Source organism: Benincasa hispida, chromosome 4 (assembly GCF_009727055.1).
Source record: "Benincasa hispida cultivar B227 chromosome 4, ASM972705v1, whole genome shotgun sequence".
NCBI classification, from domain to species: Eukaryota; Viridiplantae; Streptophyta; class Magnoliopsida; order Cucurbitales; family Cucurbitaceae; genus Benincasa; species Benincasa hispida.
The window spans coordinates 2,895,822-2,923,336 of NC_052352.1; the positions used below are offsets into that span (position 1 = coordinate 2,895,822).

Sequence of the window (27,515 nt, forward strand, 5' to 3'; positions counted from 1 at the left end):
TATCTTGAAAATAAATAAACTAAAATGAGCTAAGATTGAAAGTAGAGGAACTAAAACAAACATCATAAAAATATAAAGACTAAAATTCAAAAAGAAAAACTAAAAAAAGTTCAAATTTTATTTTTGATATATGAACTTTGAATCTTGTTTTATTTTGGTTCTTAAACTTTTACAAACGATCGTTTTAGTCCCGAACTTTTAAAAAGTATCTGAACTCTTTGATCAAATCGCGTCTAGCATGTGTTGAGCAAAATGAAGATGAAATAAAATGTCAACAACCAACGTGTCAAAATACTAAACGACCAAAACCTTGAACGCAAAATAACTTTTGAATTCTATAGAAAATTGCTTTACCACCTAATTCAAAATTGAAACCCAATATTTTTTTAGTATGACTTAGTTGATAGTCCAGTCATTTAAAAATATTAATCATCTCATCGTTTTGTTTAAGAGTTAACCAAATTTTAATAATAATGACTAAAGTAAGCACTAAAATAGACATTAAAAAGTTTAGAACTACAAATTGATTTTTTTTTTTAAAAAACAAATAATAATAATAACNAAATTGATTTTTTTTTTTAAAAAACAAATAATAATAATAACAATAATAATAATAATAATAATAATAAAATTTCTTTGACGATACCATGTTTACCCTTCCATGTCTCCCTTTCTCAGTTCTCGCGAGCTCCCCCCTTCGTCAATCTCCCTCCTCTTAAATCGCTTCTCTCTGTTTCTTCCAGTTTGTCCGATCAATCGTCCCTTCCCTCAATCTTCCTTTGCTTCGCTGCTTCAAGGTTTGTTCGTGATTTTCTTTTCCTTTGAGATTCTGTCATGTTAGGGTTGCTGAAATCACGATTAGATGTTCATTCTTGTATGATTGTTCCGTATATCTCTCTCACGGTTCCCAAATGTTATTCAATTGCAATATATTACAGAGTAATTAGCATTGAATCTTAACGTTCTTTCAGCATGAGCATCTAATGAGGATTTGGTGATTATAATTGCTGTTTTGTTTATTACTTTTGAACATTTGTGAAATGCTGGTGTTTATCACTTTATTCTAGGTTGAATACGGTGGATTTAGCCAATGGAAGTTACAATTCCTTCTGGACACTGTTTTTGTAGTTATGGATTAACAACTGTAGATTGTACTTTAGCACTATCATATTGCCAGAGGCTTGATTATTAGTTTTATTAGTTGCAGGGTATTACTTCTAGTTATAACATTCATGGTGTGGCCCAACTTCTAAATTTTGTAATAATTATACCTTATGAGTAACGTTTGTGGCATTTTGAGTTTTGAGGGAGAGGTTAAGATTAACATGTTTTGGATCTATAATAATGTAGTGTAGGTATGACTTGGTTTGTAAATGGTAATCACCGTGACTTTTCTTTAGAAAACCTGAATCCATTTTTGCATTTCTTCTAAAGCCAGTTGCATTGATTCCATGATATCATTTTATTTCGCTTGAGAACCTCAGTAACTTCAGCACCAACTCTAACTCAAGATTCTGGTCGAAGTTGATGCTCTAATTCCAATTGACAGGACCTTGATTTTGCAATAGAAATCTGACAGAAAATAACCCTGAATTTGTGGTACCATATAAGATGGAAATTACAATACTGAACTCCAAGCACTTCAAGAGGCTTGGACTCTCCCGTAGGCTTTTTACGGACTATGGTATGGTTTGGTTTGTGTTTTGCAACGAAATGGAATTCCATAGATATTATGATATTCATGGGGTTTTTGTTTCAACTTCGTGTGGCCTTTTTTCTTGGGGAGCAAAAGACATTTCCGTATATCTTTCGTAGGATTTGTATAAATCATCTTTACTGCACTTTTTCAATTCAATCTTCTTTGATGTGGTAATTGGTCATACGCTTCATACCTTTTCACTCTTCTTCTTGCATTCCCATGATCTTTTCATTGGTACCTTGCAGGAAAGTACATCTGTCAGTGTCTTGAGGCATTAATAAGCAAAGTTGTCCACAATCATGATAGAGAGTTTATTGAGGTTGCTGTCCACGCACAGACCAGATCCTAAGTAAATCGTTTGGCATTGTCCCTTTGAGCGCCAAAGGAAATATTCAAACTATCCAGTTGACCCATGCAGTGGTGCAGAGACGACCATGAGGTTGGTAGGAAAATGTCTTAACCTGTCAATTCATAAGAATTTTCTGACCTGCAATAAAATTGGTTTCCACCCTCGAGTTCTGCACAATGGTCCAGACACGGTAGCTGAACTCTTAGACAGACATGTGGTTAAGAAAGAAAAGTCCTTCGATGATGAAGAGGATGAGTTGATAACCCAGCGACGCCTCACCACCACTCGGCGTGAGGCTCTTAGTCTCTATAGAGACATTCTCCGGGCAACTCGGTTCTTTATGTGGCCAGATTCTCGAGGTGTCTTGTGGCGAGATGTTCTCAGGCAGAATGCACGAAAGGAGTTTGAGGATGCCCGTTATGAGTCTGATCCAGAAATAGTGACCCGACTTCTCATTGGTGGGCGCGATGCAGTGCAATCAGCTCTTGACAAGCTTGCTGAGAAGCAGATGCAGGAGATTGATAAGAAACAAAATGGTCGAGATCAACTCTGATTTATTACATGGTAATTCTTATCTCAATTCTCACCTGCTATTGCAATTGAAAACGAAGTTAGACTAACCCTTGCTCTGTACTTGGTTCTAATGAATTGAGAGGGTATTTTACTTGTAAATTACATTGGATTTCTGATCTTTTTTCCAGGATTGACATTTGGGCTATATCAGAAAGGAACTGGATTGGTTTCTAAGAAAATGAAGGTAAAATGAAATGCAGAAATTGAATTAATTTTTTATATTGGGTTGCTGGAACTCCTTTAGCTTGTATAGACGGTGGCAATCCTGAAGTGAGTCCTTAGATGTGATGTTCTGAACTGTCAACTGCTGCACAGACGATCTAGCCTAAGTAGCTTCAAGAAATAAACCTCTTTTATTAAAGTGATAAATTGTTTCATACAAGAAGGGAAAACTCCTTAGAATTTTATGACAAGTGGGGTAAAAAGGGAATTAACTTAAAATATCACCCAGTTACCTAATTAACCCGAATCTTCTTACACCAAAAGATTTCTAAACCCACAGCCATAATTATTGGGTATCACGTATTGCTTGACAAATTCATCAGCTTTCTCTGATGTTGGTTAGTAGTAGTTCCATGTGCTCCATATCTTTAGTATTTAGTAACAAGTTCATCAATTTTTTACTTTAATGCAATATCGATCTCTGGATACCACAATGCATTATTGTTTCAAGCTATGAAGCATAGATATGGATACGTTGAAAGATGCATCATTTTTTATATATTATTTTAATATATATTTCTAAAAAATGATGATACTGATACATTGAATGTACATTTTCTCTTGTTTAAAAAAATAGATTGCCTAGTTTTAGATTGAAAAAGATTAGATGAGTTGTTTATCTTTTTTCTTTTAAAAAAGTATGTAAAAATAGATGTATCAAATCGCTCATCAAATACGTATCTGAGAAGTATCTGAAAGTACGATATCTGATACGTGTTTGATACGAATTCTTTGTCTCACATGAAGTATGTGTTTCATAGGTTTCAAGTAAGTCTAAAGGTTGCCACTGACTAGTTTTGAATGTATGATTGATTCTCTGAAGAATGTGAGGTACTTTGCTGTTTGAAATTGTGTTCCTACCTTCGGTATACTTCGTACATTTAAAGTGTAAAATTAAATATAAAATTAATTTTGAGTGATTAAAGATGTATTGGAAAATGAGTATAGCTTAATTGATAATGTTCATATATCAACCTTTAAATTAGAGATTTGATTTTCTCATCCTATATATTGCCAGGAAAAAAAGAGAGAATTTTTAAAATCACCCGTATACATGCCCTTAAATATTGAAAAAAAAATGATATTTGTGAAATCTTTTGATCAAAGAAATTTTATCTCCCCTTACCTCTCTCAGAGTCCATTCATGATTATTATTATTATTATTTTTTTTTTGTGAATAAAATTAAAGCCAATTCTTTTTTCTTTTTTGTGTTCAAGAATGGTAATTTCGGTTCATTTTCCATTTCTTTTAGAAAAATGCAAGTAATTTCAAGTTGTACTCTAAATTCGAAGTTACATCTTTATTCTTTTTAATTCAACTTTTGTACGGGTGAAAGACATTATTTTAGATAATAGGTAATTACATTAGGTAGGACATTTATGAATAATAATTAAGTGTATAGCAAAATATATTGGTGATATACTCTTGTCAACGAAATGGTCTATTAAAGTCTATCATTGATAGACACATAGTAATGATATAATCTACCACTTATAGACTTAGAAGGTGAATTTAAATTTTACTAGTAAATTATTTTACATTATTTTGGGTTTGATTGTAATATTTATAATTGCTCCTACCTATAGTATATATTTTAATTGCTAAGTTACACATGGATTGCTAAATTCTTCCCATCTTGTTCAAGTATAACTTTGATCCAGACATTTTCAAAAAGTTAACTAAAACAATTGATAAATGCTCGTTATGGTAAAAACAATAACTAATTAAAATTAACGGCCAAAACAGCCATCAGTCTGTTTTCTGTACCTACAATCCACCGTGCTGTGTATCATGTGAAATTGAAGTACAAGAAAGAAAAATAAATTAACTTTAGTTTCACATTCACTGACAATAAGTTATCCCATTTTTGTTTTAAGTCCAACAAAATGAGCGGGCAAGGATTTAAATTTTTTATTTCTTGATTGTAGGAGATATCTACTTCATCCAATTGAACTATGCTTTGTTATCATAAAAAATATTTAAAATCGCTAGATAGTATTGTGATAGATTTCAACCTTCAATTTTATTTATTAACAGAACAAGAGAAGTTTCGAGAGTTTCCTACCTCTTCAATTCTTAAAAAGAACAATTACAAAGATCAATTTTCAGATATCCCTCACCTACAATCTTACCTCCCATATATACCCTACCCCCTCACACAAGAGCCCTCTAACTAATAATATTCTTCAGAGCCCACATACAAATAACTAACATTTTCCATGATTGCCTCCCTTCCTCACAAGCTTTCAGAAAAGTTTAAAAGTCCCATTTAGTTACAATTTAGTTTTTAGTTTTTCAAAATTAGGCTTATCAACACTACTTCATCTGTTCTTTACTTTGTTTTCCAATGATGTTTTAAAAACCAAAGTTAAAATTTGAAAACTAAGAAAAGTAATTTTAAAAAATCCTTTTATTTTTAGAACTTGACTAAAAGTTTAAGTTTTTCTTAGCAGAAGTTTCAAAAATAGAAAACTAAACAAAATTTTTACTCAACCGGGCCTAAGTGAACTACTGTTACAACAAAAGAAATTACTAAAATGAGAAAAACAGTTGATACTCAAGGCAATTTATCACTCTCATTCATACATAAACCAAAGAATGCAAAGTTGCAAACCATAGAACACTGGAAATTACTAGTATTCAAATTACTGGCAAGTTCAACTTCAATTCAATAAATTATTTCTACAAAATCAAACATATTATTGAAATCAGATGAACCTGCTAAAGAAGAGCTTGTCCACTTCTTCACGGTCAACTTGTAATATCCCAAAATCCCAATTTGAACTCACTCAAGGGAGTCTCTATTTACTGCAGTAATATCCTTCAAGAATATTTGCAATCAAATGATAATGAATATTCAACCACATGGATTAATTGCAATGGTGGCTGATCATCAATATTAAGTTGAACATGAGGTTCCATCGCACATGGGGAGTAAGAAAATGTTTAACACAGGCCACGATTTGTAAGGTACCGAGTTAGGGATATTAGTAAGAGTATAAGAGTAATCAGTTAGGGAGTTAGTGTATTTCATTATAAATAATGGGGATTGAGGGAAGGTATGCAATTGTTGAGTGATTTATTAGGCCCGAATACCCAAAGTCCTAAATCACTCAACAATTTTCTATCTTCCCTCAATCCCTCTCCCTCTATTTATAACCAAATACACTAACTCTCTAGCTAATTATCTTTATGCCCTTACAAATACCATATTAATATCCCTAACTACGTAGCTTACATGATTTTGTTTAGACCAAAGAAACACCGTCAGGAGTACCCATACTGTGTGGGGCTCCCACTGCTCCTTATGCCGTTGTTGCATGCTGCTACATCTCAATTTCAATAACGGGTTATTGAGCATTCAGGAACATTCCCTACGTATATTTGTAATCAAATTCAGATAGTTGAATTTTCAAAGGAAAATCAACTTGATGATTTGAAACAAATTTTCAAAGGAAAATCACAGAGCAAAACACACCAACATAGTCTTATTATGGAAAGAAGCAAAAGGCGGAAAGGTTGCTAAAGTTGGAAATGAAATATAAAAGGAAGGGTGGCAAAACGAGAGAATTCAATTATTTTTCTTCATCGAAATTTTAAGAAATGAATTAAGATGTCATGTCTACGTTTCATTAATCCATATATTAATGGCAGAGATTAGAAATATGTAGAATTCAACGTCTGGGAATGTGTGACTAACTATTTTAAATTTCAAAAACTAAATGAATCTAAGTTATCAAAAATTTAAATTTGAGCTTCAGACATCCCAACTTAAATCGTCGTATATAAGGGCTTAATGTACCTTCTTGGTCTCTCATTCTCGAGTCATTTGACTATGAGTCTACTTGCCAGATACCGGAGGCTTCCAGCTAAGATTTGGTAACCTGCAACTTTTTATCATAACACTGTTATTTGTTAAACGGGAAAACCGTATGGTAGCAACCACTGTTCAACATCTAATATGGTCGTAAAGCTCAAAATTATTTCAGTTGCACTATGTAGCATTGGACTTGCAAGATATTAACCACAAGATATGATATTCCTGTACAGTTCCTGATGATGTAGAGTTCAAAATTGGTCTGGGCATTTGTCTCCATTACGTCACTTGTATAGATAATCTGGCATAGCTAGAACAATAGATAATCTGGCATAGCTAGAACAAAGGTCTATATTCATACTACATATAAGAAGCAAGTAGGAGGAGAACTTTTATGTTTCTTTGTCTGATATTTAGTTATTATATCATATCTATCATGTCTCCAATGATTTCATGTCCAAAAACATCATTTAAACATTTAGAAAATATATTTTATGTATTGTTAAATTCCCACCCATTCATTAAACAACTTAAATTTATTTCAAGTTCAGTAGAATAAGTTAGAGATGAAGTACAAAAGGAAAGTAAATCAATAAAATAGTCATTCCAAACGCAAGAACAAGGTCAAGTATAGCTAGTAAATAGAGAAGACTTGGTATTAGCTAACATGGCAAGGGGGCGGCCAGAAAAGGGGCACAAAGGAGGCACGTATTACTATCTAGGTAGCGATGGATGAGGTTGGTTGTGTCAATTGTAGCCCTCAGGCCATTTTTGGTATTGTTCTTCATTATGATGGATGGATGCTAAATCTGTAAAATAACCAATTACCATGCAAAGAGCTTGACTCGAGTAAACAAAATGAAAGAAAACAAAATAAGGGCTACCTTTTTTGTGCCAATTTCACGAAGCTGACTCAAAATTTCAGCGAAGTCTGTTGGAGGTGGGCATGAAAATCGTATATTCTTCCCTGTGTGAGGATGTACAAACCTACAAATTGTTCAGTGATCTTGAATTAGTTGTTTACAGAAGAAATGAACAAGCTAAGATTCATTTTTAACGACCTTGTTTCTAGTTTTTCACCTTTTATTGCGGCTCTTTCAACATAAAAATTGAAAACATATTTTTTAACATTTCTTGCTTTTGCTCTCTCTTTTTAGATTGAAAAAAGAACAAAAATGTGATTAGCAATCGTTATTGTTTAGTTCTCTAAAAACTTTCTTTTCAAAAAGTGGAAGTTTTATCTGAAACTTGGAATTAAATATATGTCGAATTAATGTTTTGATATTCTGCATACAATTCTAAGAGAAAAATAATAAAAATAGAAATTTCATTCAGTTTCAAAATGCTAGAGATAAGAAACCATATCTACATCTCAAAAAAAGAAAGGCAAATGAAATAAGAATGCAACTAAATGAGCTCTTAAAGAATTATTTTCCAACCCAAGAGTCAGAGCATGAAGACAGGGCCTCTCCAATGAAGAAATATGTTGCATAAGTTGGCTGTGACAACTAGAGGATGTTCTACTTCGAAGCAGTGACATGGCCATGCTCTTAGTACCTCCATAGACATCATCTCCAAGTAACGGTATTCCCATATGCTTTGCGTGTGCACGGATCTACTTCACAAATATTCACTCCTAAGGCCGAGTAGAAAGTAAAAACTTCATTCCAACATTCAAAAGGAGAAAAAAACTGAAACTGCAGCCCAAGTGGAATGATAGATGTAACAGTATCATAGAGAAATTTTTTAGAAACAGAAGAAATGTATGTTTTTGCACATATATACACAGTGTTTAGAGAATATAATTTATGTTCTAAAACGCATTGTTTGATGGATTGTAATACAAAGTTACCCATCTGTAGCAACCCAAGAAGCAAGAAGTTTACACTACGCACCTGATGTGTGCGGCCAGTTTCTAATCTCCACTCAACCAATGAAGAACCTCCTTGAGCTAAAATTTCCATTACTTTATACCTGTGAAATGTCCCGTGTTTCCACTTTTCATCATGAACGCCTAAACTTAATAATATTTAAAATATGTTATATACTAGAGAACAATTAAGTACCCAAAATAAATAAAAGATGAAGAAAAACTAAGTACCTACTAGCAGCGTGCTTTGCATGTGGGTTGTTATTTGTTCCAGATACTGCAGTCATGCGGATACGGTTGTTCGGATCACGGCAAATTGGTACCTCAATACGTCCAGCAGTTGAGGGAGGAACTCCACACGTAAGACTGATATAAACTCTCTCAATAGAGTGTAGCTTGAATTGAGCAGATAAGTGAGCATGGGAATGTTCATCCTGTAGTTCATATGCAACAAACTTAGGAGTTAGACATGGTATTACATGTGATTTTGATCTGCAAGCTGTTGAAGCATCAAACTTGAATTGTCTGCTTTTATCTTCAGATAAGCAGCAGCAAGGAAGCTTAAAAGGGGAGAGCAAATCACCTTGGCAACAACAAGCAATCCACTAGTTCCTTTATCTAATCTATGCACAATACCGGGACGAATAGGTGCCTCAGAAACTCTAGAAAAAATTTCGACGGAACTGAACTCATCATCAGAAATATCCATATCCGATGGAAGTTCCCCCTTTGATGTTGCAACCATTGGGAGACTGCAGTGGTTAAGAATGGCATTTACTAGTGTTCCTGTCGCATTTCCAGGTGCTGGATGAACAACCTGAATCATGGAGAAAACCGCAATCACAAATTGGAACCCTACTTAGGATTTAGACAAACGTAATTACAGGGATTCAGAAAGCGGATGATGGATCTAATCCTAAATGCAGACGAGTGCAAATTTCAACTTTATTAATTTTATCCACAAGTATTGATATCTTGCATCCACCAAAGACTTCCAATAGTACTGATAGTAACAATATCGGACTTGAAACATAAGGGCTTTTGAATCGTTACCATGTGTGCTGGTTTGTTTACGACTAAAACATGTGCATCTTCATAAACTATATCCAAATCAATATCTTCAGGTTCAGCTCTCAATGGTTGCAACTCGGAAATTGTACAATTGATCATATCCCCAGCTTTTACATTGTGAGAAACCTGCTCGAGTATAAAACCATATAGAAGTTGCCAATGAACACACAAATTAAGAACTCAAGTATAGAACAAAAAACAGGACAGTTAGAGCAAAAAAATAAAATAAAATAAAATATAATCAACATCCAGATTACAGACCACTTGATAGCCATAGCAAAAGAGCTGAAAGAAACTAACTAACTAAATAAATAAATAAATAAAACAAAGTCATCAAATGTAGCTTCTCTACGGAAAAAATATCGCTACCTTGTCGATAATTCGGCCATTGACTGAAACTAGTCCCGCCCTAATACTGGACTGAACACGAGCCCTACTAATGCCGTTAATGCGGCAAGATATCCAAGAATCAAGACGAACTTTACCGGGATTAACGTCCACGGTCTCTTCTAGTCTGATTCCGGCGAAATTGGCTCTCCGTTCGGATTGAGCTTCACCATATTCATCGTAATCCGAGGATCTAGTGGAGAGATTGACGGAAAATCGAAGAACATCTGGAGTGATTCTTCTACGATTTCGAGGGAAAAACAACTGAATAGAAGAAGGTGAAGCTTGAATTGTTCTAGCAGAACAAACGGAAATCATTTCTCCCGTCTTCGATATTGCGTTTTTGGGTTTTCGCTTATCAGCTGTTTGCTCACCCGGAAAGATGGTTTTTTTTTTTCTCGGTTTTTTTCGAAAAATACGTTTTTGTCCCTAAAATTTTAGGATTAGTTTCTATTTTGTCCGTGATTTCGAAATATTAGTTTTCTTTCAATTTAATTCTTAAATTTTAAAATTTTCTGTTACGAACTGGGATCGCTCGCCAGCTAGGTTAGTTCATTCATATTTCGTCTCCTTTTTTTCATGTTGTCCCGTTGCTTTAGCCTATTGTCAACGAAAGGGCCTTCGCCACTTGAGCCGTATGCGGGGGAGCCGTTGTTGAAGCGGGTGGCTCACCATTATTTCATTTCATTCGATTTATGTCTTTTCCTCACCGTCACTACCATCTCATGACTTGGATTCGAACCAATCAAGCTACGACCCCCTCAAAGTTAGGGGCATTCAAAAGCGTCGTTGCCAACAGTCCGGTAGGAAAGAAACCTGTAGCCAGTGACTAAGACTTCTTCGTGAATCTCCGCTATTTGAATATGACCAAAAGAGGGAATAAAGAGATAGGGGCTTAGCCCACAGCACAAGAAAGGGTGCCGGATTTCATCCCGTAACTAGAAGAATATCGCTTCGGGGGTCACAGTGTTGTGGAAGAACATTAGCTTCTTGATTATCAAAGGCTCCGACCTTTACAACCTTTTTCGTTTTGGTTGAGGAAAAAGCCTCAAGGACTTGACAGAAAGTTTTTAACCAACCCATAGGTTTGTGTGAAAACCTTCCGCCACAAGACGTCTCGATAGAGCCATCAGTTTTGTGTTTCAGGGTATATACCCACCCCAAAGGTCCCCAGACTCATCGTGCCAGGTCGGACTCTATTATGGATTTCTGACCTCTTTCCAGATGGAGTAGTGCATCTCTGTCTTGATAGTTGATAGTGGAGTTACGAAAACAGCCGTCTGATTCAAGGCAGGAAAGACTGAAAGAGGAGAGCCCTCCAGCTTTTCATACTTTTGGGGAACTTCCAGCTATCAAGGAGGCAAGCTCTCTATCTATCACGGGGGGTTGTTCTCCTTTGTCTCCTCCCTTCAGAAGCACAGCACGAACATTAATTCGAGTCTACGCCCATCTTTCAGAGTTCAAAGAGGGTTTCGCGAGTCCAAAACTGGAGGTTTAGTACGAGTCCACAAATGGAAATAAACCTTCTTTTGAGAGGACCCTACTTGACTTTCTCCATCAATAACCTCCCTATGCTAAATCAAACAAAGGTTGTCCCTAGTGGAGTGAATTACAACTTTATCTTTAAAATTTGAGTTTTATTTTAATTTAGTCTATAGATTTCAAAATTTATACTTTTAACTTCAATTATTCATCAAATACTCATTTTCTATCTCTAGTATTACTTTATATTAATAAATTAATAATCATCAAAATATTTATAATTAAATAAGTTTCACTATTTTTTTTATCATTTTTACAATTAAATTTTAAATTTTATTTCATAATTATTTTCAATTAATTAATAGAAATTGACGTTAATAATTGAAAATGAATATTTAATGAGAAATTGAGGTTAAAAATTGTAAAATCTTGAAACTTAGAGACCAAATCGAAAAAAAAAACTCAAATATCAATGGTAAAATTATAACATTTTAAAACTTATTGACTAAATTGAAACGAAACTTAAAATTTAATGATCAAATGTGTAACATTTAAAAACCTATGAACCAAATAAAAACTACACAAAAAATCTAAGAACCAAAAAGATTTTTTTTCTTTTTTTCTTTTTTGCTTTTTAGTTTTGATTTTCTTAATAAATTTTTATTTTTTAATTAACAATTTTCCTCCTAAGATTCTAGATTTTTTTTTTTTTTTTTTTTTTTTTTTTTTTTTTTTATGGGGGAAAAAATGATCCTGGAAAATTGTCATCGGAAGGTAACGGAAGGAATTGAAATGGATTATTCATAACATTGTTAATTTAAATTGAGTGACAAATCACGAATGTCAGAAATGTACATATTTTTAACTGTACAATACGAGTCTTCTGTGAAAAAAAAAAAAATTCGAACACATTAGTTTATTATTTTTGGATGAATTTCAAAAAAAAAATTAATATTATTTATATTTATATCTAATGATTAGTCTTGTAGACTTTTGTTTTTTTTTTTTTTGTTGATTTTTAAAAGAAAAATGTTTTTTTTTTAAAAGTATATATTATTATATTATTTTATGTTCGTATTTCACAACTAATTGAGTTCAAATCTCTGACATTCATTTTTCTTTTACCTATATCTAATGGTCCAAATTAAATTTAGTCTACGTCTTTTTCCTCTCGATTTAAATTCTTTATCTTCTCCAAAATTAAATGAACAATGTTCACATTTTTACAATCCTCCGTAATTCATTAAGCCTCCATTGATGCTCTCTCTAAGCTTTAATTTTCTTCTTATTTTTATTTTATTATTGAGAGAGATATATTGTATTGTGATGATTGGTTTGTTGTGTGCTACAATTTGTATACTTTATTGAAAGAGTTGTAAGTGTGCTCTTCAAAAAACATCCAGTGAAATACCCAAGAAGAACTTCAGAAGTGGATGTAGGCCAATTGTACCGAACCACAATAGAATTATCCAATTTTCTCTATCCCTATACTTATTTGATTTTGCAATTAATTTGTTATTATAGTTTAATGTATGAAATTAATTGTAATATTTATTCTTAAAATTAATTGCTACAATTTGTTCTTGAATTTGTTTATGCCAATTTATTGATTTTTTTTTTTTGAATAAATGTATTTGTATGAAATTCTTGTTTAAATTACTTATTAACTAAAAATGTACTAATTTGCTTATTTGGGCCCACTAAGTAAAAAATTTTAGTTAGTTTTATTAAAATCTATTCACCCCTTCTAGGGTTGTCATATCTTGTGTTCAGATATTGTATGCTGTTATTAAACAATTGATTAATAGCCTTATGTCATGTCTTCACTGAATGAATTGATGTATATATATGAATTAACCTAAGTTTTCCTTATTTAAACCCAAGTCTATGTTTAAACAATGTTTCCTGGTGAGTCTAAGTCAAATGTGGTGACTTATAATAAAGATGTGTTTGGGCTCAATGAATAATTTTATGCGATGAATATCAATTGATGCGTTGAATGAGTGTTTGTATAAGTGAAATGGCTACTAAATAATTACAAGTGACCGTGGTAGTGGATGAAGGTGGTGGTGAAGATGAATAATGTGGATGTGATGCAACGATAGTATGCGATAGTTGATGATGCGATGAATGATAAATGTATAGCATTGATGGTGGTTGCAATCACAATAAAAACAACTTGCATTGAAGTGAAGGAAAAACCAATTGATAAAGTAGGGTCGAGAAGATTCACTAACATTTTCTTAAATAATGCATAAGTAGACGTTCATGTTATCAACTCTTAAAATGAAAAGCTAATCTCTTGATATTTGAACCACATTTATCTAATCTCTAAGCCGCATGACCAAGTTGATTTTAAACGAAAGATTTACTTTATCTCTAAAATCATTTCTTTCCTTGTTTAACAAATTCCACAATCGCTTACTCTCTCAAATAGTTGATTTTTCTACTTAAATTGATTTGTCAAATGGATTCAAGCAATATATTAAGCACGCATTAAACAAGATGAAATTTTACTTATGCACATTTATAAAAATGTTAGATCAGTCTTCTCAACCCATTAAAAATTTAGCTACTCATAATGGAAAGACAAGAAAGTATGGATAGATGGAAATGAATGGAAATCATATTTATATTAAGAATTAGTGAGTTTTAAATCTTAATATCTTAATATAAACTTAAATGGATGAATAATAAGATAAAATGAAAAGAAAGAAGTGTGTCAAGTTGCTGGTTGTAATCTCTTGCTTCTTTTAACTTTAGTGTTGGCTACTTCTAAGTGATTGTTGTGAAGGTGGTGGAGCTCTCTCACTTTCCAGAGAAGAAGACTAAGCTCTCACTTAGAATTCTTCAAACAAAGCTCGAAAGATTGAAGATGATGGAAGACGTGGAGGAATTTGGACAGAATTTCGGCCAATCTCTTGGTAAGTCTTAACTTGAATCTCGATGGGCTATTTATAGGCATTAAAAGGAAGCTTCTCAGCCACTTTCCAATGATAATTTGACACCATGCATTTAATTCTATGCCTTGTTGTGCCGATTACTTGCTTCACAAATTCATTGGTTCTGTCGCGACTGGCTCAAAGTTGACTACCAACTTGCATCCTGATTTGACATTCACCACCCACACATTTGTCATTTTTTACTTCTTCATCGCATGGTACTTCTTAGTGTGAAATATTTGGAGTTGATCTGTTTCTTATACGTTCATGGCAGTAGCTTTTGTTCCTTGGTTGATTTTTTGCTTTTTTCATAGAAATCCTATGTTCAAAATGAGCTATGAAAATGTATGAACACAAATCTTGTTTATTACATGATTTTTATTTCAAGTTAATGCATTTTCCTCTTAATTTCCTAATTATTTTAAATAAAAAGCTACAATAACTAGTATTTCTACAAGTTATCACACCCCCAAATTTAGAACAATGTTTGTCCTCAAGCATATTTTTTAGTTTTTAGTATAAATCATAACTCAATTTGATGCATTAACTTGACCTCTCAACATGTGTCCTAGTTTGAGATTAATTAGACAAACCTCAAAGTTTCATTCACTCTCCTACAGAAGTATTTCCCTAATTTAAATGCGGCAAGCTTATTTCTCAAAACAATTACTTATTTCCAGACAATCTTATTTCAACAATGCACCAATTAGAGATGTCCATTTAACCCGTGGGACCACCCCGAGCGGGGAGGGGAATCCCCAAATACATGAAAAATGGGGAAGGTAATGGGGAATTTTTTTCCCTATTTACCTTTCCAGTGGCGGGACAAGGATTATATTCCCCGACCCTGGTCCACCCTGCCTTGAGTATGTATGTGTGTGTATGTGTATGTATAATTATATATATATATATATATATATATATATATATATATAGTTCTGATTTCTGAATATATATATAAAATAATAATAATTATAATAATAATAACAACCTAAGTAATCCTTAAGTGCTCCTGCGCCCGCCTCATTTTTCATCTCACAATCCCTCCAAACTCTCCCTCACCCACGATCAAACTCAGACTCAGTCGACAGGCACCCTCGATCTCCTCAGTCTTCCTTGTCGATCGTCGTCGCCAGTCAGTCATGCTCTCATCGAAAACCCACAATCCATGCTCTCGCCTCCTTCTTGTCCCATCGGACGTCAGTCGTGCCATGGGCCGTATTTTTGTCCCATTTTTGCTGTTGTCTTCCTCATATCCAAGGTATGTCCGAAATTCGAATCTCCCCTATCCGATATGATATGTGTAGGAGGTAAAATGATTATGTTGGTTGTTAAATGGTGTAGAAGGGGAGTTATTATTATTGGTTTTTAGTTTGTTATCTTAAAGTTTGTTTCCTCTCAAATTATGTTATCTCAAAGTTTGTTGGACTACTGTTTGACTATTTTGAGTGTACAAATTTTTTAGAATGTTGTTTGATTATGTTTGTTGGACTATTTTTTATGTTGGTATAATCAGAATTTTGTTGGATTGTTGTTGTTCTTAGTGTGTTGTTCGATTTTTGGTGTACAAATTTGACTGTTTTTGCTATTTCTGTTGGTGTAATCAGTTTTCGTTCCATTAACAATCTATACTTTGTTTTGGTGTAGAAAATACAATTTTTTTTTCCTAGAACTTCGGTGTTAATTCGAGTAATTCACCTTCATTTTGACATACCAACTATAGGGTGCATGGAGGCAGCCAACATCGAGCAAGTATCCTTCAAAACTGAACTCTTGTCTTAGCCGGATTTTTATTTAAGCCTAGACATTGGAGATGTATTCTTTATTTGTGATGCGTCGATCCTCATTACTCACCTTCATTTTAATGTACCAACTATGAGGTGCATGGAAGCAGCTAGCATCGAGCAAGTATCATTCTCGACAGCTGGCCTGAGTGTGTTGGGTCCCTCACAATACATATACTAGCCCAACACAACAATTATACCAGTGATGAATGCTAGCACTGATGCATCTTTAGAGGAAAATCCCATCTCCAATAATAGCTTGGGCGAGTCCTCTTCTTCTGGTGCCTCTTCTTCCACCATCTTTTCTTTTCCTTTATCTTTCTTTTTCTTCTTAGGGTTTTTAAGCACCATGCTTCCTTCTCCAACCTCCTTATCCTTCTTTTTTTTCTGCAGGCTTTTTGTTCGTCGTCTGTTTCTCACTCTTTTTCTTTTTTCAATTTTTCTTTCTTTTTTTCTCTACTTCTGTCATCTCTTTCTCCTAATTTTTCTCTTATCTTCTCTTTTTAATGTTTTTCTAGATGCGTTCAACCTTAGATTGCTTCCCCTCGTCACTTTCTTCTTGCATTTCTTGCTCCAATTCTTCAATGGCCTCCTCCACCCTATCCATCACCACTTTTGGCACATAAGGCCTAGTTTTGGCCGCAACGCCTACTTCTGCAATCTCTTCATTGCGTAATTCTTTCTCAAAGTTGGTCGCAGCAATGAGGTTTTGGGCATCCTCTTTCAGCTTTTGGATACTTGTCCTCATTTTTTTTTTTTTTTTTTTTTGTCTTTTCAGGCATCTTGGTTGCCAACTACTCTACACAGAATGGAGGGAGGACGACTTCTTCTTCACTGCACCAAATGTTTCCTTCCACACATTCGATAGATGGCTCAACGTGGGCGTTCTTTGATTTTCATTTGAGTGACATAACTTCTTCTTCCTCTTCTAAATCGACAAGGTTGGCCTCAAGTATGGCCACCTTACCTCCATTCCTTTCTACAATAATCCTTTTCTTCAAGGGCTTTGTGGCTAAACTTTCACCCTTTTGCTTCGCTTTCTTCTTTTTAAAAGCTGTGAACAACCTCTTCACAGGCCCATCATTAGAGCTGATAGGGCTTGGCTTACTAAATACAAGCTCTTCAAGGCCACCCATGGTAGGGATAGACCCAAGTGGCAAAATTGAAGGGACTGAAATTCTCTACAACGGAAGCAATTAGATATAGTTGTTTCTAAATTTCTTTTTACAAAATATATAAAGTAATCCAAAGTGACAGAAACACAAGGATAACCATAATTAATCTAAGCATGCTTGTACTATGATGAAAATAGATAAGAGGGATAGGATATTACATACCCTTGAAGACACCATCTTCTTGCTTCCTTTATATAGCATGAACATGAACTGCTTCTTTCGATCTTTCGAACTCGGCACCATGAATGCAGCGACAACAACAAGGAAAAGGATGCCACCACGAGATCTTCCTCTTTATTCTTAAGGTGAGAATTACAGCGGAGTTTTGTGGGCTCACTTGGAATAATTTTGGCGAAGGGAGATCTTTGTTTAAAAGAGATTTCTGAGAGAGGAAGAAATACACAAAGAGAGATTGAGAGGATGAAGAAGATGTTCATCCTTTCTCTCTCTTGTTTTTACGTGATTGAGATAATAAGGGAAACTACTTTCTCTTATTTTCAACCAAAATTTTGAGAGAATAACTCCCAAACGGAGTTGTAAAATTAAATTCAAACTCAAAATTTGAATTTAATATATATTAACCATTTTAATATATATATATATATAAAACTATATGTTATATCACATATAACATAACTTATAGTTTGTTATTCTCTCAAATAACCTATAGTATTAATATGAATTATATTCATATTAATTTTTAATATATAGTTTTTATATCAACCACATTCATATAAATAATATTTGGATCACATTCAAATAATTATCTCTCATCAAACTATATAAATGTAATATGAATCACATTCAAATATTTATTTCTCTTATAAAACTATATATAAATTTAATATGAATCATATTCCCATTAATTTTAACATATAGTTTCTATATGAATCATATTCATATAAATAATATTTAAATTATATTCAAATATTTATTTCTTTCATAAAATTAATATAATATATCAACATACATTACGCTTTATAATGTATCAACATACATTATTTAATTGTATCTTATACAATTAATTTTCTTTAATTAATTTGAACAATTCAAATTAAACTAAAATTAATCTGATTCTCATTAGTTCTTATTGAGCTAACAAGGAACCTTATGGACCTATAGATTGAAGTTTCAATGATACTTGATTAATTAATTAAACTCTTTAATTAAATTAATCAACCTTCATTAACGACCAATCACTCTACTAAATACCGACAATTGTTCTCTTTGCACTATAGATATATTTCTGTGTCCATTAGATATAACCAATCAACAGTTTTTTGACCCTTCACAAATTGCTCGTAAGTGCAGCAGGGTCAAACTACCATTCTACCTTTATAGTTACATCTAACTCCTTAAGTACCATTGATCCCTCTAATGAACAATTAGTCATAGTCTAACTATAACTAAACCCCTCTCGTGCCAAGAGAAGGTGAGGCGTCTCATTGTTCAAGCCTTTAAATCAGCCCTTAAGGGAGCAATTTATCTACTTACTCTAAATAGGAAATGAGTGAATCTAGTTATTCCCACCCATACAAATCAAAGGATCGCCCTCATGGGAAAAATTTCATAACTCACTTAGGATTCAAGAAGTCATCTATGGTCATACTAATGAAATATAAGTCTCTTCTAACAACGGTATTATAAAAAGAGACTATGCATTTTGTAGATCATTTGTAACATTTTATAACAATTGTTGTTGGGATTGGTGTCCTAATTCTCCCGGAGTCTCGTAGTTTATAAACTGTACACATTGTTATGAATAAAATATGAGTTATTTTATTTTGTATTTACTTATATCCAATAAACAAAACTCCATGGTTATTGTATGAAAACTTAAGCATGTATATGAGATATACAAGTGGATCATGCCATAAGTGATAACCTAAAAAGGTTTGTAGTATAAAGATTAAGGAGGGATACCTGATCCTGGTGACACTACTGATACGACCCATTTTGAAGAGGCTTACGAGTGTTGTTAACTACTACAGATGATTGATCCTGACCATTCATGTCGAGACATGCGAGCGGGGGATGTCCTACATAAGGAGTTTGTATAAGACCAGACCACGAGATGAATAGTCTCTTTATATAATGTCATTGATACTTGAGACTTACATCTCACTTAAACGACCTAGGTGACATGACCTTAACCTTGAGTGTTTTGGGAACTCCTGCCTTTGAGGGCGGTCCTTTGATTAGTATGGGTGAGAGTGGCCAGATCGCCAACTCAACAAGTCTACCTTTCTGGGGATTTTTCTGATTTAGGAGCTGGGAACTCAGTTACAAGAGATAAAATTCACTCCTTCCCCGAAGCAGGGGTAAATAGATAGATTACTCCCTTAAGGGCTGATTTTGGGTCTTGAATATAGTGGCCACAACTTTTATTTGGAAGAGAGGACTTAGTCATAGTAGGACTATGACTTATGTTCATTAGAGGGATCAGTGGTACTTAAGGAGTTAGATGTAACTACAGGGGCATAACGGTAAATTAGCTCAGTTGTACTTACAAGCAATCTGTGAAGGGTTATCGCACTGTTGATTGGTTGATATGGACATAAAATATATTTGAAGTAAGAAGAATGCAGCTGTCGGTCTTTAGTGGAGTATCCGGCAGTTAACGGATAGTGAATCTCGTGACTAAAGAGTTTAGTCAGTTATTTACATACCATTGAGTTCAGCTACAGGTCCATAAGGTCCCCTTGGTAGTTTAATGGATTCAGGTTGAGAATCAGTTCTTGGGGTTGATTTGAAATGTTTAAATTGATAAGAGGAAATTTGATTATATATAATATAATCGATGTGATATATGAGATACATCAAGTGGAGGATTAATGTAAATGTGATTTATATTAAATACCATAAAATAGAAAAAGAACTATGATTTATATGTTTCATGAGATGAAATATTTAAAACTATAGGTTATAAATATAATATGGTAAGTTGTTATTATATATATATATATATATATATATATATATTATATATACTATTTATAATAATATTAATTATTGGATAATTATCTATTTTTCTCTAATAACCAATTAAGTAGGAGGTCATTGGTGGTTTTTTGGTAACCGTGAGATAAAAGGAAAAACATTTTCCTAAATTTAGAAGAGTTGCTTGATTCGAAAAGAAACTCACGGAGATGTTGTCAAGAGAAATGGTTTCACTAAACGATAGCTCATAGAGAGACTAAACGATCGTGGAGTGTCACTATACGATAGTTCACTCAGCTGGTCGTAGCTAAACGATCGCAGGGCATTGTTTATATATTAGGTTGCCTTCTTCTATACGATTGAGCATTCATCTATACGATAGAAACTTCCTATCTCCCACTTGCTCAATCGTCTACACGATTATTGTTCCTCCAATCTCTTCCTCTAACCAAGTCCATACAGAGCCCATACTTCTGGATTCTCACACTGAGAATACCAAGGTAACCATTGTAGCGGTGTCCTCATTCAACTCGATCGAGTTCGAGGTTTTGGTGGTCGTTTGTTAGGTTTGTAATCTTTGAGAATGTTGGGTTCATGTTCGTTTATTGATCGTGCTGTGTTGCGGTCGTTGTGTTCGAGCGTTCGTGTATTGCTGTCTTGGAGACTGAATGAGCGTTCATGATCGAGGAAGTTTGAAGAATGAGTCTTCAAAGGTATGTATGTTATATTCCTCGATTATCTTAAAGCATGTTGTAATTTCATGTTGTGCATGACATGTTAGTTTCCGTTTTATGACTATAATTGTTTATGTTCAATTTCGAATGGAATTTGGAACGATTATTCTGTTGCTCATGGAAATCCTCATGTTTGATTTTCTTTAATTGTAAGAACTACAAAGCGGGTCGTAGCAATAGTGTTACCAGGATAAGGCACCCAACCTTATCTATATACTACAGACCATTTAGATTATCACTTAAATATGATCCACTTGTATGTCTCCACATACATGTTTAAGTCACATTAGATAATCTTGGATCTTTGTATAATGGACCATTGCATATAAAACTAATAAACTATTTATTCAAATAACATATAACTACGAGGCTTTAGAGAATACATCTCAACAATTTCCATACTTGCACTAAAGCCAAGAAAATGTGAACCGTCCCAGGGTATAATCTATACCCTACATGCTCTCCCACTTTCCCTAGCACACTAGAGACATGTCTCTTAGTCCCAGACAACCTAGGAGTCCTCTCACACTTTAGCTTAGAGAATCCTTTTATATATTTAAACTGTTATGTTAACAAAAACCATCTATTCACCAACAAGATATTTCTCTTGTTCTATTTTATTCTATAAGTTGGTGGTTACATATATCCTCAAATGCAATTCTCGCACCACATTATCTCATAAATTGGTCAGATTAAGTTATATCTAAAACAACTTTCAAATATCTTAGGACATACTTGACTTATGCAAATTATTGCTTCACAAGCAAAAGATTTCCTTATCGTCCAATATACACCAACTAAGATAAAACACAGATTTCTCTAAATCCAATATGAAACAGTGTATCCCATAAAAGATCAAATCTTAAACTATATACACCCACATCTCATTATTCATAAGTTTTAATTTTCAAAACTCAATAGTCATACCATTGACTTTACTAATTCAACTAACTAATTGTATATTAAATGTTAATTAAGCCTCATGTAAGATTTACGTCCCTCAACATTTTAGGTGTCTTAGGAAACTTTTCCCTTAGATATATAAACTTCATTGTAGAATGATACATTACCATTCTATCTAAAGTAATTGCATCGAACATTAAACAACTACTGTGTAATGTAAGATGCATGAAACAAATTTAAAATCATATCCTAAACAAAATGTATGTGGATTTTTAATATACAAAAATACTTCAAATCAACTATTTGAAAATTGGTTAAATAGTCAAACTTTCTTACTGATTTCCACTTCATAAATAATGAGCAAATATGAATATAAAATAAATAAATATCCACGTTTCATTTTCTTGTTTATACAAGAACATTGTCATTGTTCATAGTTATTGGTTATGATACTATATCAAACTATATTCTCAAAGATTTGAATCGTCAAATTTATTTCTCAAATGAACATCACAATTTTACAAACCTTTTTGCAATTAAATCTTTGAAAATTTTCTTGACTCTATTATAGAAACTAGTTAGAAAATTGACTCACAATCCATTTTCATCCAATAGTTTTAGCGCTAATTTTCGGTTGATGCCCAAAGTCTTACTTTGAAGATTTTTATCTCCAAGTACTACACTTTCAAATATCTCTTTTGCAAATCTGTTCATATTCTTTGAGGTTGCTTCATCAACAAAAATCTACAAAAAAATGATTGAGATTAAGTATATTACTTTATCTCATAATTTATGACTTTAACAAAATTTCTCTTTGTCAACTTCCTTCAATTATTGACATGCAATATGACAACTTTGACTTCCAATAAGTCATGGCAAAGGCTGAGTCATTGCATAACTCTCCTACTACTGTAAGGTTTATAAGTTTTCATCTTGTCATCTTATATGACAACAAAGACTTCAAGTAAGCCTTTGCAAAGGTTGAGTTATCTCATAACTCTCTCATTACGATGCAGACTTATTTGTTTGACAATTAGAAATTGATGTTCAAATGAAAATAAGTGGTTAACAACACTTGTTAACCATTATGTGGTTTTACTTGAAGCAAATTCATCGACACAGCGTGACCTTTTTATAGGCCTGCAACCTTTAACTTTCCAAATGAATCAGTATTTATCACACAAATACATCATTTTATTTTGGAATATCCAAAGGGCCAGTTATAAACTCCTCAAGGACTACCTACAACTAGGCATACTTTTGAACATTTATTTCACTAAGGGTTTATTTTAACACAAATGTCTCAACTTACCCAAATCCTGAAATGTCATAAACAAGTTTTACAACACTTTCATAATCCAACATTGTTTCGCAAACATTTTGGAGGAAATAACGTTCAAAACTGCAATCTCCATTGTATATCCTTAGTGGAGTCAGGCATCAGTGTAATTTTAAAACATTTGGACTATGTTTAACTAAGTACCTAAAATGTACCAATTTCAACAAGGTCATATTTCTCCTGCTGTGGCATAATTTTATCCAAATTGTACCTAATGCTCGAAGTTGAGATCTCATCTTATCTCTATCAATTAGGCTTAGTATAACAAATATCCTGTACTAATGATTATGATCCGATCAAAATGTCATAATACACTTACCTAAATGACTTAAACTTTAGTCTAATTTCTTTTGAACATTTTAAAGAAAATAAGACTTAAGTTCCATTAGAATAAGATACATTTATTCATAAATATTCATCAATCATATTAATGACTTATTTATGAAGTCAGACTTATGCTTTCAATCATAACACCACCTGGGTCAAAGAAAGTCCAACACTGGTCAAGTAACCTTATCTAATAAAGTTTCAATGACACACCTGCATGAGAAGCAAGACTTTTGACATGTAATAATAATTTAACTCTAACTCATAGTGAATTACCTATAAGTATCATTTAAAAGCCAAAGACATGTATTCCTTTAAGAGAATAGAATCCTTCTTTCTTTCCGCCTTTACACTCTCTCAATTTAGTATGCAGATGCGTCAACCTTTATAGAAAAATGTACTTATTCAAAGCTAAACATATTTTCAAACAACTTTTGAAAACATGCCTTATCACTAAAACAATTCATAGTCTATGAAATGTTTAATAATAACGTTTAGGGAAATTGAATTTTCTTATGGTGATTAAAAACACCATATTTAGCATAAATAAACAATATTTTAATTTAACACACAAAAATGTATTTATTTAAAGCTGAACATATTTTCAAAACAATTTTGAAAATATACCTTATTACTAAAATTATTCATAACAACTTTTGAAAACATACCTTATTACTAAAACTATTCATACTCTATGAAAGATGTAGTAATAAAGTTTGGATAAATTCAATTTCTCTTATGGTGATAAAAGTACCATATTCATCATAAATAAATAACATTTTAAGGCCTCCCAATACTTTAACTAAGATGAGCTTCCCATTGCCAACTAGTAGAACTATTCTACTGAATTAAGTATTTGCCAAGATTTACAATCTAATTCCAATGAAGAAAAATTCAGATAGTGAATCATTATTTAACTATCAAGGTGTGAAACTATATTCTCCACCAAGAACTTAGTAAATCAAATTTACTTATTCTTATTTTTCTTCCTTTAGAGGTATTTCTAAATTTACTCATTACTTGACATTTCAAACTAATTTGAAAACACTTTCCTTACTGGCTTTAGTCATTTTCTTAGACTCAGATAATACTTAACTTTAGAGGTCATATAGCTTCCTATGACTCCAACATACAATATGTTTTATCATGAATTTATCTTATAGACTAGACACATCATATGTTATCTAGACAATAAGAGTAGGCTATCACTGCAAAGATTATTCATGAATACACTTCATGAATTGGAAACAATTTCTTTTGAGAACGTTTTCTAAATAAAAGATAAAATTACACTGTCGTTATGTGTTGATGACATTTTTCAAAGTAACATATTTATCAAACCCTTTGACTTATGTCGATAATTAAAGAGTTAAAATATTGAAAGAAAATGACATAACTTTGAATTATATAAAACATGTTAATTGACTATATACAATTTATTATCCATTCTTATTCATCATAGAAATTAAAAGAATGAACCCAAATAATATGAATCTCATTCATATCAATTCAAAATTTCTATTTCTATAATGCTCCAGTGAGTCAGAATAAAAGTCACCGAAGGGTAGTCAGTCATTCCTTCCCTAGATTGAGACATTCTCAACCAATTGTTACACCAGAATAACTATTATTCCTATAACAATTAGTTACCATTTATTTGTTCAAGAAATCATTAACTTGCTTAACAATTTATTGTAAATGCGACCCTCCATTTTATACCATAGAGTTCCACCCCAATGAGTCAATCAAAGGGAAAAACCGATTGGAGCAAAAACTAAAGCGATCCTATCCATTTCTGGAGTTTGCTATGATATTCACCTAATGCATAAACTATCCAAAGGGGGACGCTCCAAGGGCGCCTCGAGGTCGTGCAAGAAAATCTCACAATGCAAACCAATAAAGGAGACCATAGGACATGTTGGCACACATCCTTCTCCCATTTACTATAAATACTTTCTCCACCTTGATATTGACTCATGAAAATACCATCCGAAGGTGGACGCTCCCAAGGCGCCTCGAGGTCGAGCATGAGTCACATGGTGTGAACTTTTAGGGAGAATGTGAGTGAAAAAATGACATCATATATATCTTTTTCCTCTCATTAAGTATTTTACAAATAAGAGTTCATTACTTAAGTAAATTAGGCTAATAAATTTATCGAAGTGAATTGTTAAATTGGCCCAATATAACTCTTATATGGATAGTTTAACAATATATGATTCTTGTTTATTAAACATTTTAATAAATCTAATAATTTATTGCATGCTTATAACATTATTGTCTAATTCACCTTCTAGGTCGGTTCCCAGGTAGGGGTATTCCGTTTCTATCAACTTAAATACCCTACCCTTAGACAAAAACTTCCTTAGACAAAGGTCTCTTATAGACAATTATGTTATAAATTTAATATTTTATTTAATCCAATTTAATCCTATTAAACAAAATTAAAAGATTAAACTTATTTCTAATCATATTAGAAATATTATCAACATAGGTCTAAATGAGATTAATTTTAAGTCATTTAAAATTAATTTTAACCTATGTTTGTATGCAACTCTTTATTATAGATATTAATTCTAATTTCACTAAAATTATAACATTTATAAAGAATTAATGAAATAACAAAAACCTATACATGCATCTAATGACACACTTTAAAAAATTATAACAATTATAGTTTTACTAAAGTGGTGTCATATTTTTTGCATTTTCATTTTCATTACATTGTACATAACAATTATATAATAAAGTAATGAAAATAACATAACATTCATCCATCATCCATACTATATATTAGGGCTAGTTGCATAAATAGAATTCAAACCCAAAATAATAGAATATGTAGTACAAGGATAAAATAATTGCATATATAAATAAAAAAAATGGTAAAAGACTAAAAAACTCATGCGTAACCACCATTTTATTTGTTTCTTCCCGATTTTCTCAAATTAAAAGCTATCAGTGATCACCACTGATAGCTTCTATCAATTGCTAACGATCATAGTTGCTATCAACGATAGCTTTCAATTTTAGAAAAATTATTATAATCTTGAAATATTAGCTTTTAATTTGCCATAAATTATTAGTAGCTATCATTGATTCACTTGCATCATTTGGAATCAACGTTGAAATATTACTACGTAAGGCTATTAGTGACTATCAATGATAGATTTATAAATAGTGATCAACTTTAAAAGAAGATCAACAACTTTGATTACCATAGTAGTTATCACTAATAATCTTTTATCATGGCTATCACTGATAGCAGCTATCAGTCGTTATCACTGATAGACTTTCATCAATTAGAATCAACCTTGAAATATTAACACTTAAGGATATCAATGATAGACTTCTATAATTGGTTATCACCTTTGAAAGAAACTTGATATATAGATATCACCTAAATTTTATCACCGATATCACTAACATCACTCATATTGTGGTTATCAGTGATTGCTTCTTTCACTGATAACATCACTAACAAGATGCTATCAATGATCTCACTGATATCATGCTATCAGTGATAGTTCTCTATTACCGATAACGTGCTATCAGTGGTAGCTTCTATCACTGATAACGTGCTATCAGTGGTAGCTTCTATCACCGATACCGTGCTATCGAGTAGCTTCATTTTCATTACATTGTACATAACAATTATATAATAAAGTAATGAAAATAACATAACATTCATCCATCATCCATACTATATATTATAACACTTATAATATAAAATGATGCATGGACATGTTATAAATGCATGCAATAATATATATAACAATTATATTAAATATGATGCATGAGCATGCTTAAAGAAATCATGTAACTATATAATATAACATTTATATTAAAATGATCCATGAAATAATGTTTATCATATGGTGGGATTTCTATATTATATGA

At 32.6% G+C, this 27,515-nt stretch overlaps 3 protein-coding genes across 9 annotated transcripts; 2 read left to right on the top strand and 1 right to left on the bottom strand.

The window, feature by feature from the left end:
• The first annotated feature begins 646 nt into the window (after positions 1-646).
• LOC120075144 lies at positions 647-3,384 on the top strand. Its single transcript, XM_039028318.1, has 3 exons — positions 647-797; positions 1,945-2,612; positions 2,750-3,384. Exon 2 carries the CDS (start codon positions 2,134-2,136, stop codon positions 2,599-2,601), a length of 468 nt encoding a protein of 155 aa, XP_038884246.1. The 5' UTR covers positions 647-797; positions 1,945-2,133; the 3' UTR covers positions 2,602-2,612; positions 2,750-3,384.
• Positions 3,385-5,460: 2,076 nt separating this feature from the next.
• LOC120076336 (RNA pseudouridine synthase 2, chloroplastic) lies at positions 5,461-10,394 on the bottom strand. 5 transcript variants are annotated; one of them, XM_039030133.1, is made up of 9 exons: positions 9,972-10,394; positions 9,585-9,728; positions 9,115-9,348; positions 8,763-8,965; positions 8,557-8,680; positions 8,101-8,276; positions 7,546-7,648; positions 6,647-6,734; positions 5,461-6,218 (listed from the first exon to the last, which is right to left on the bottom strand). In XM_039030133.1, exons 1-8 carry the CDS (start codon positions 10,305-10,307, stop codon positions 6,714-6,716), a joined length of 1,341 nt encoding a protein of 446 aa, XP_038886061.1. In that variant the 5' UTR covers positions 10,308-10,394; the 3' UTR covers positions 5,461-6,218; positions 6,647-6,713. The 5 variants fall into 5 exon arrangements, with proteins under 5 accessions (XP_038886061.1, XP_038886063.1, XP_038886060.1 ...); XM_039030135.1 differs by having other exon boundaries at positions 6,647-6,728; positions 9,972-10,393; XM_039030132.1 differs by having other exon boundaries at positions 6,647-7,648; positions 8,557-8,675; positions 8,767-8,965.
• Positions 10,395-15,422: 5,028 nt separating this feature from the next.
• LOC120076622 lies at positions 15,423-17,795 on the top strand. 3 transcript variants are annotated; one of them, XR_005481585.1, is made up of 3 exons: positions 15,423-15,674; positions 16,137-16,478; positions 16,976-17,795. XR_005481585.1 is itself a non-coding variant. In XM_039030500.1 (3 exons), the coding sequence occupies exons 1-3, from the start codon at positions 15,556-15,558 to the stop codon at positions 17,395-17,397; spliced, it is 570 nt and encodes a 189-aa protein (XP_038886428.1). In that variant the 5' UTR covers positions 15,423-15,555; the 3' UTR covers positions 17,398-17,795. The 3 variants fall into 3 exon arrangements, 1 of the variants encoding a protein (XP_038886428.1); XM_039030500.1 differs by having other exon boundaries at positions 16,137-16,165; XR_005481586.1 differs by lacking the exon at positions 16,137-16,478.
• The last annotated feature ends 9,720 nt before the right edge of the window (positions 17,796-27,515 follow it).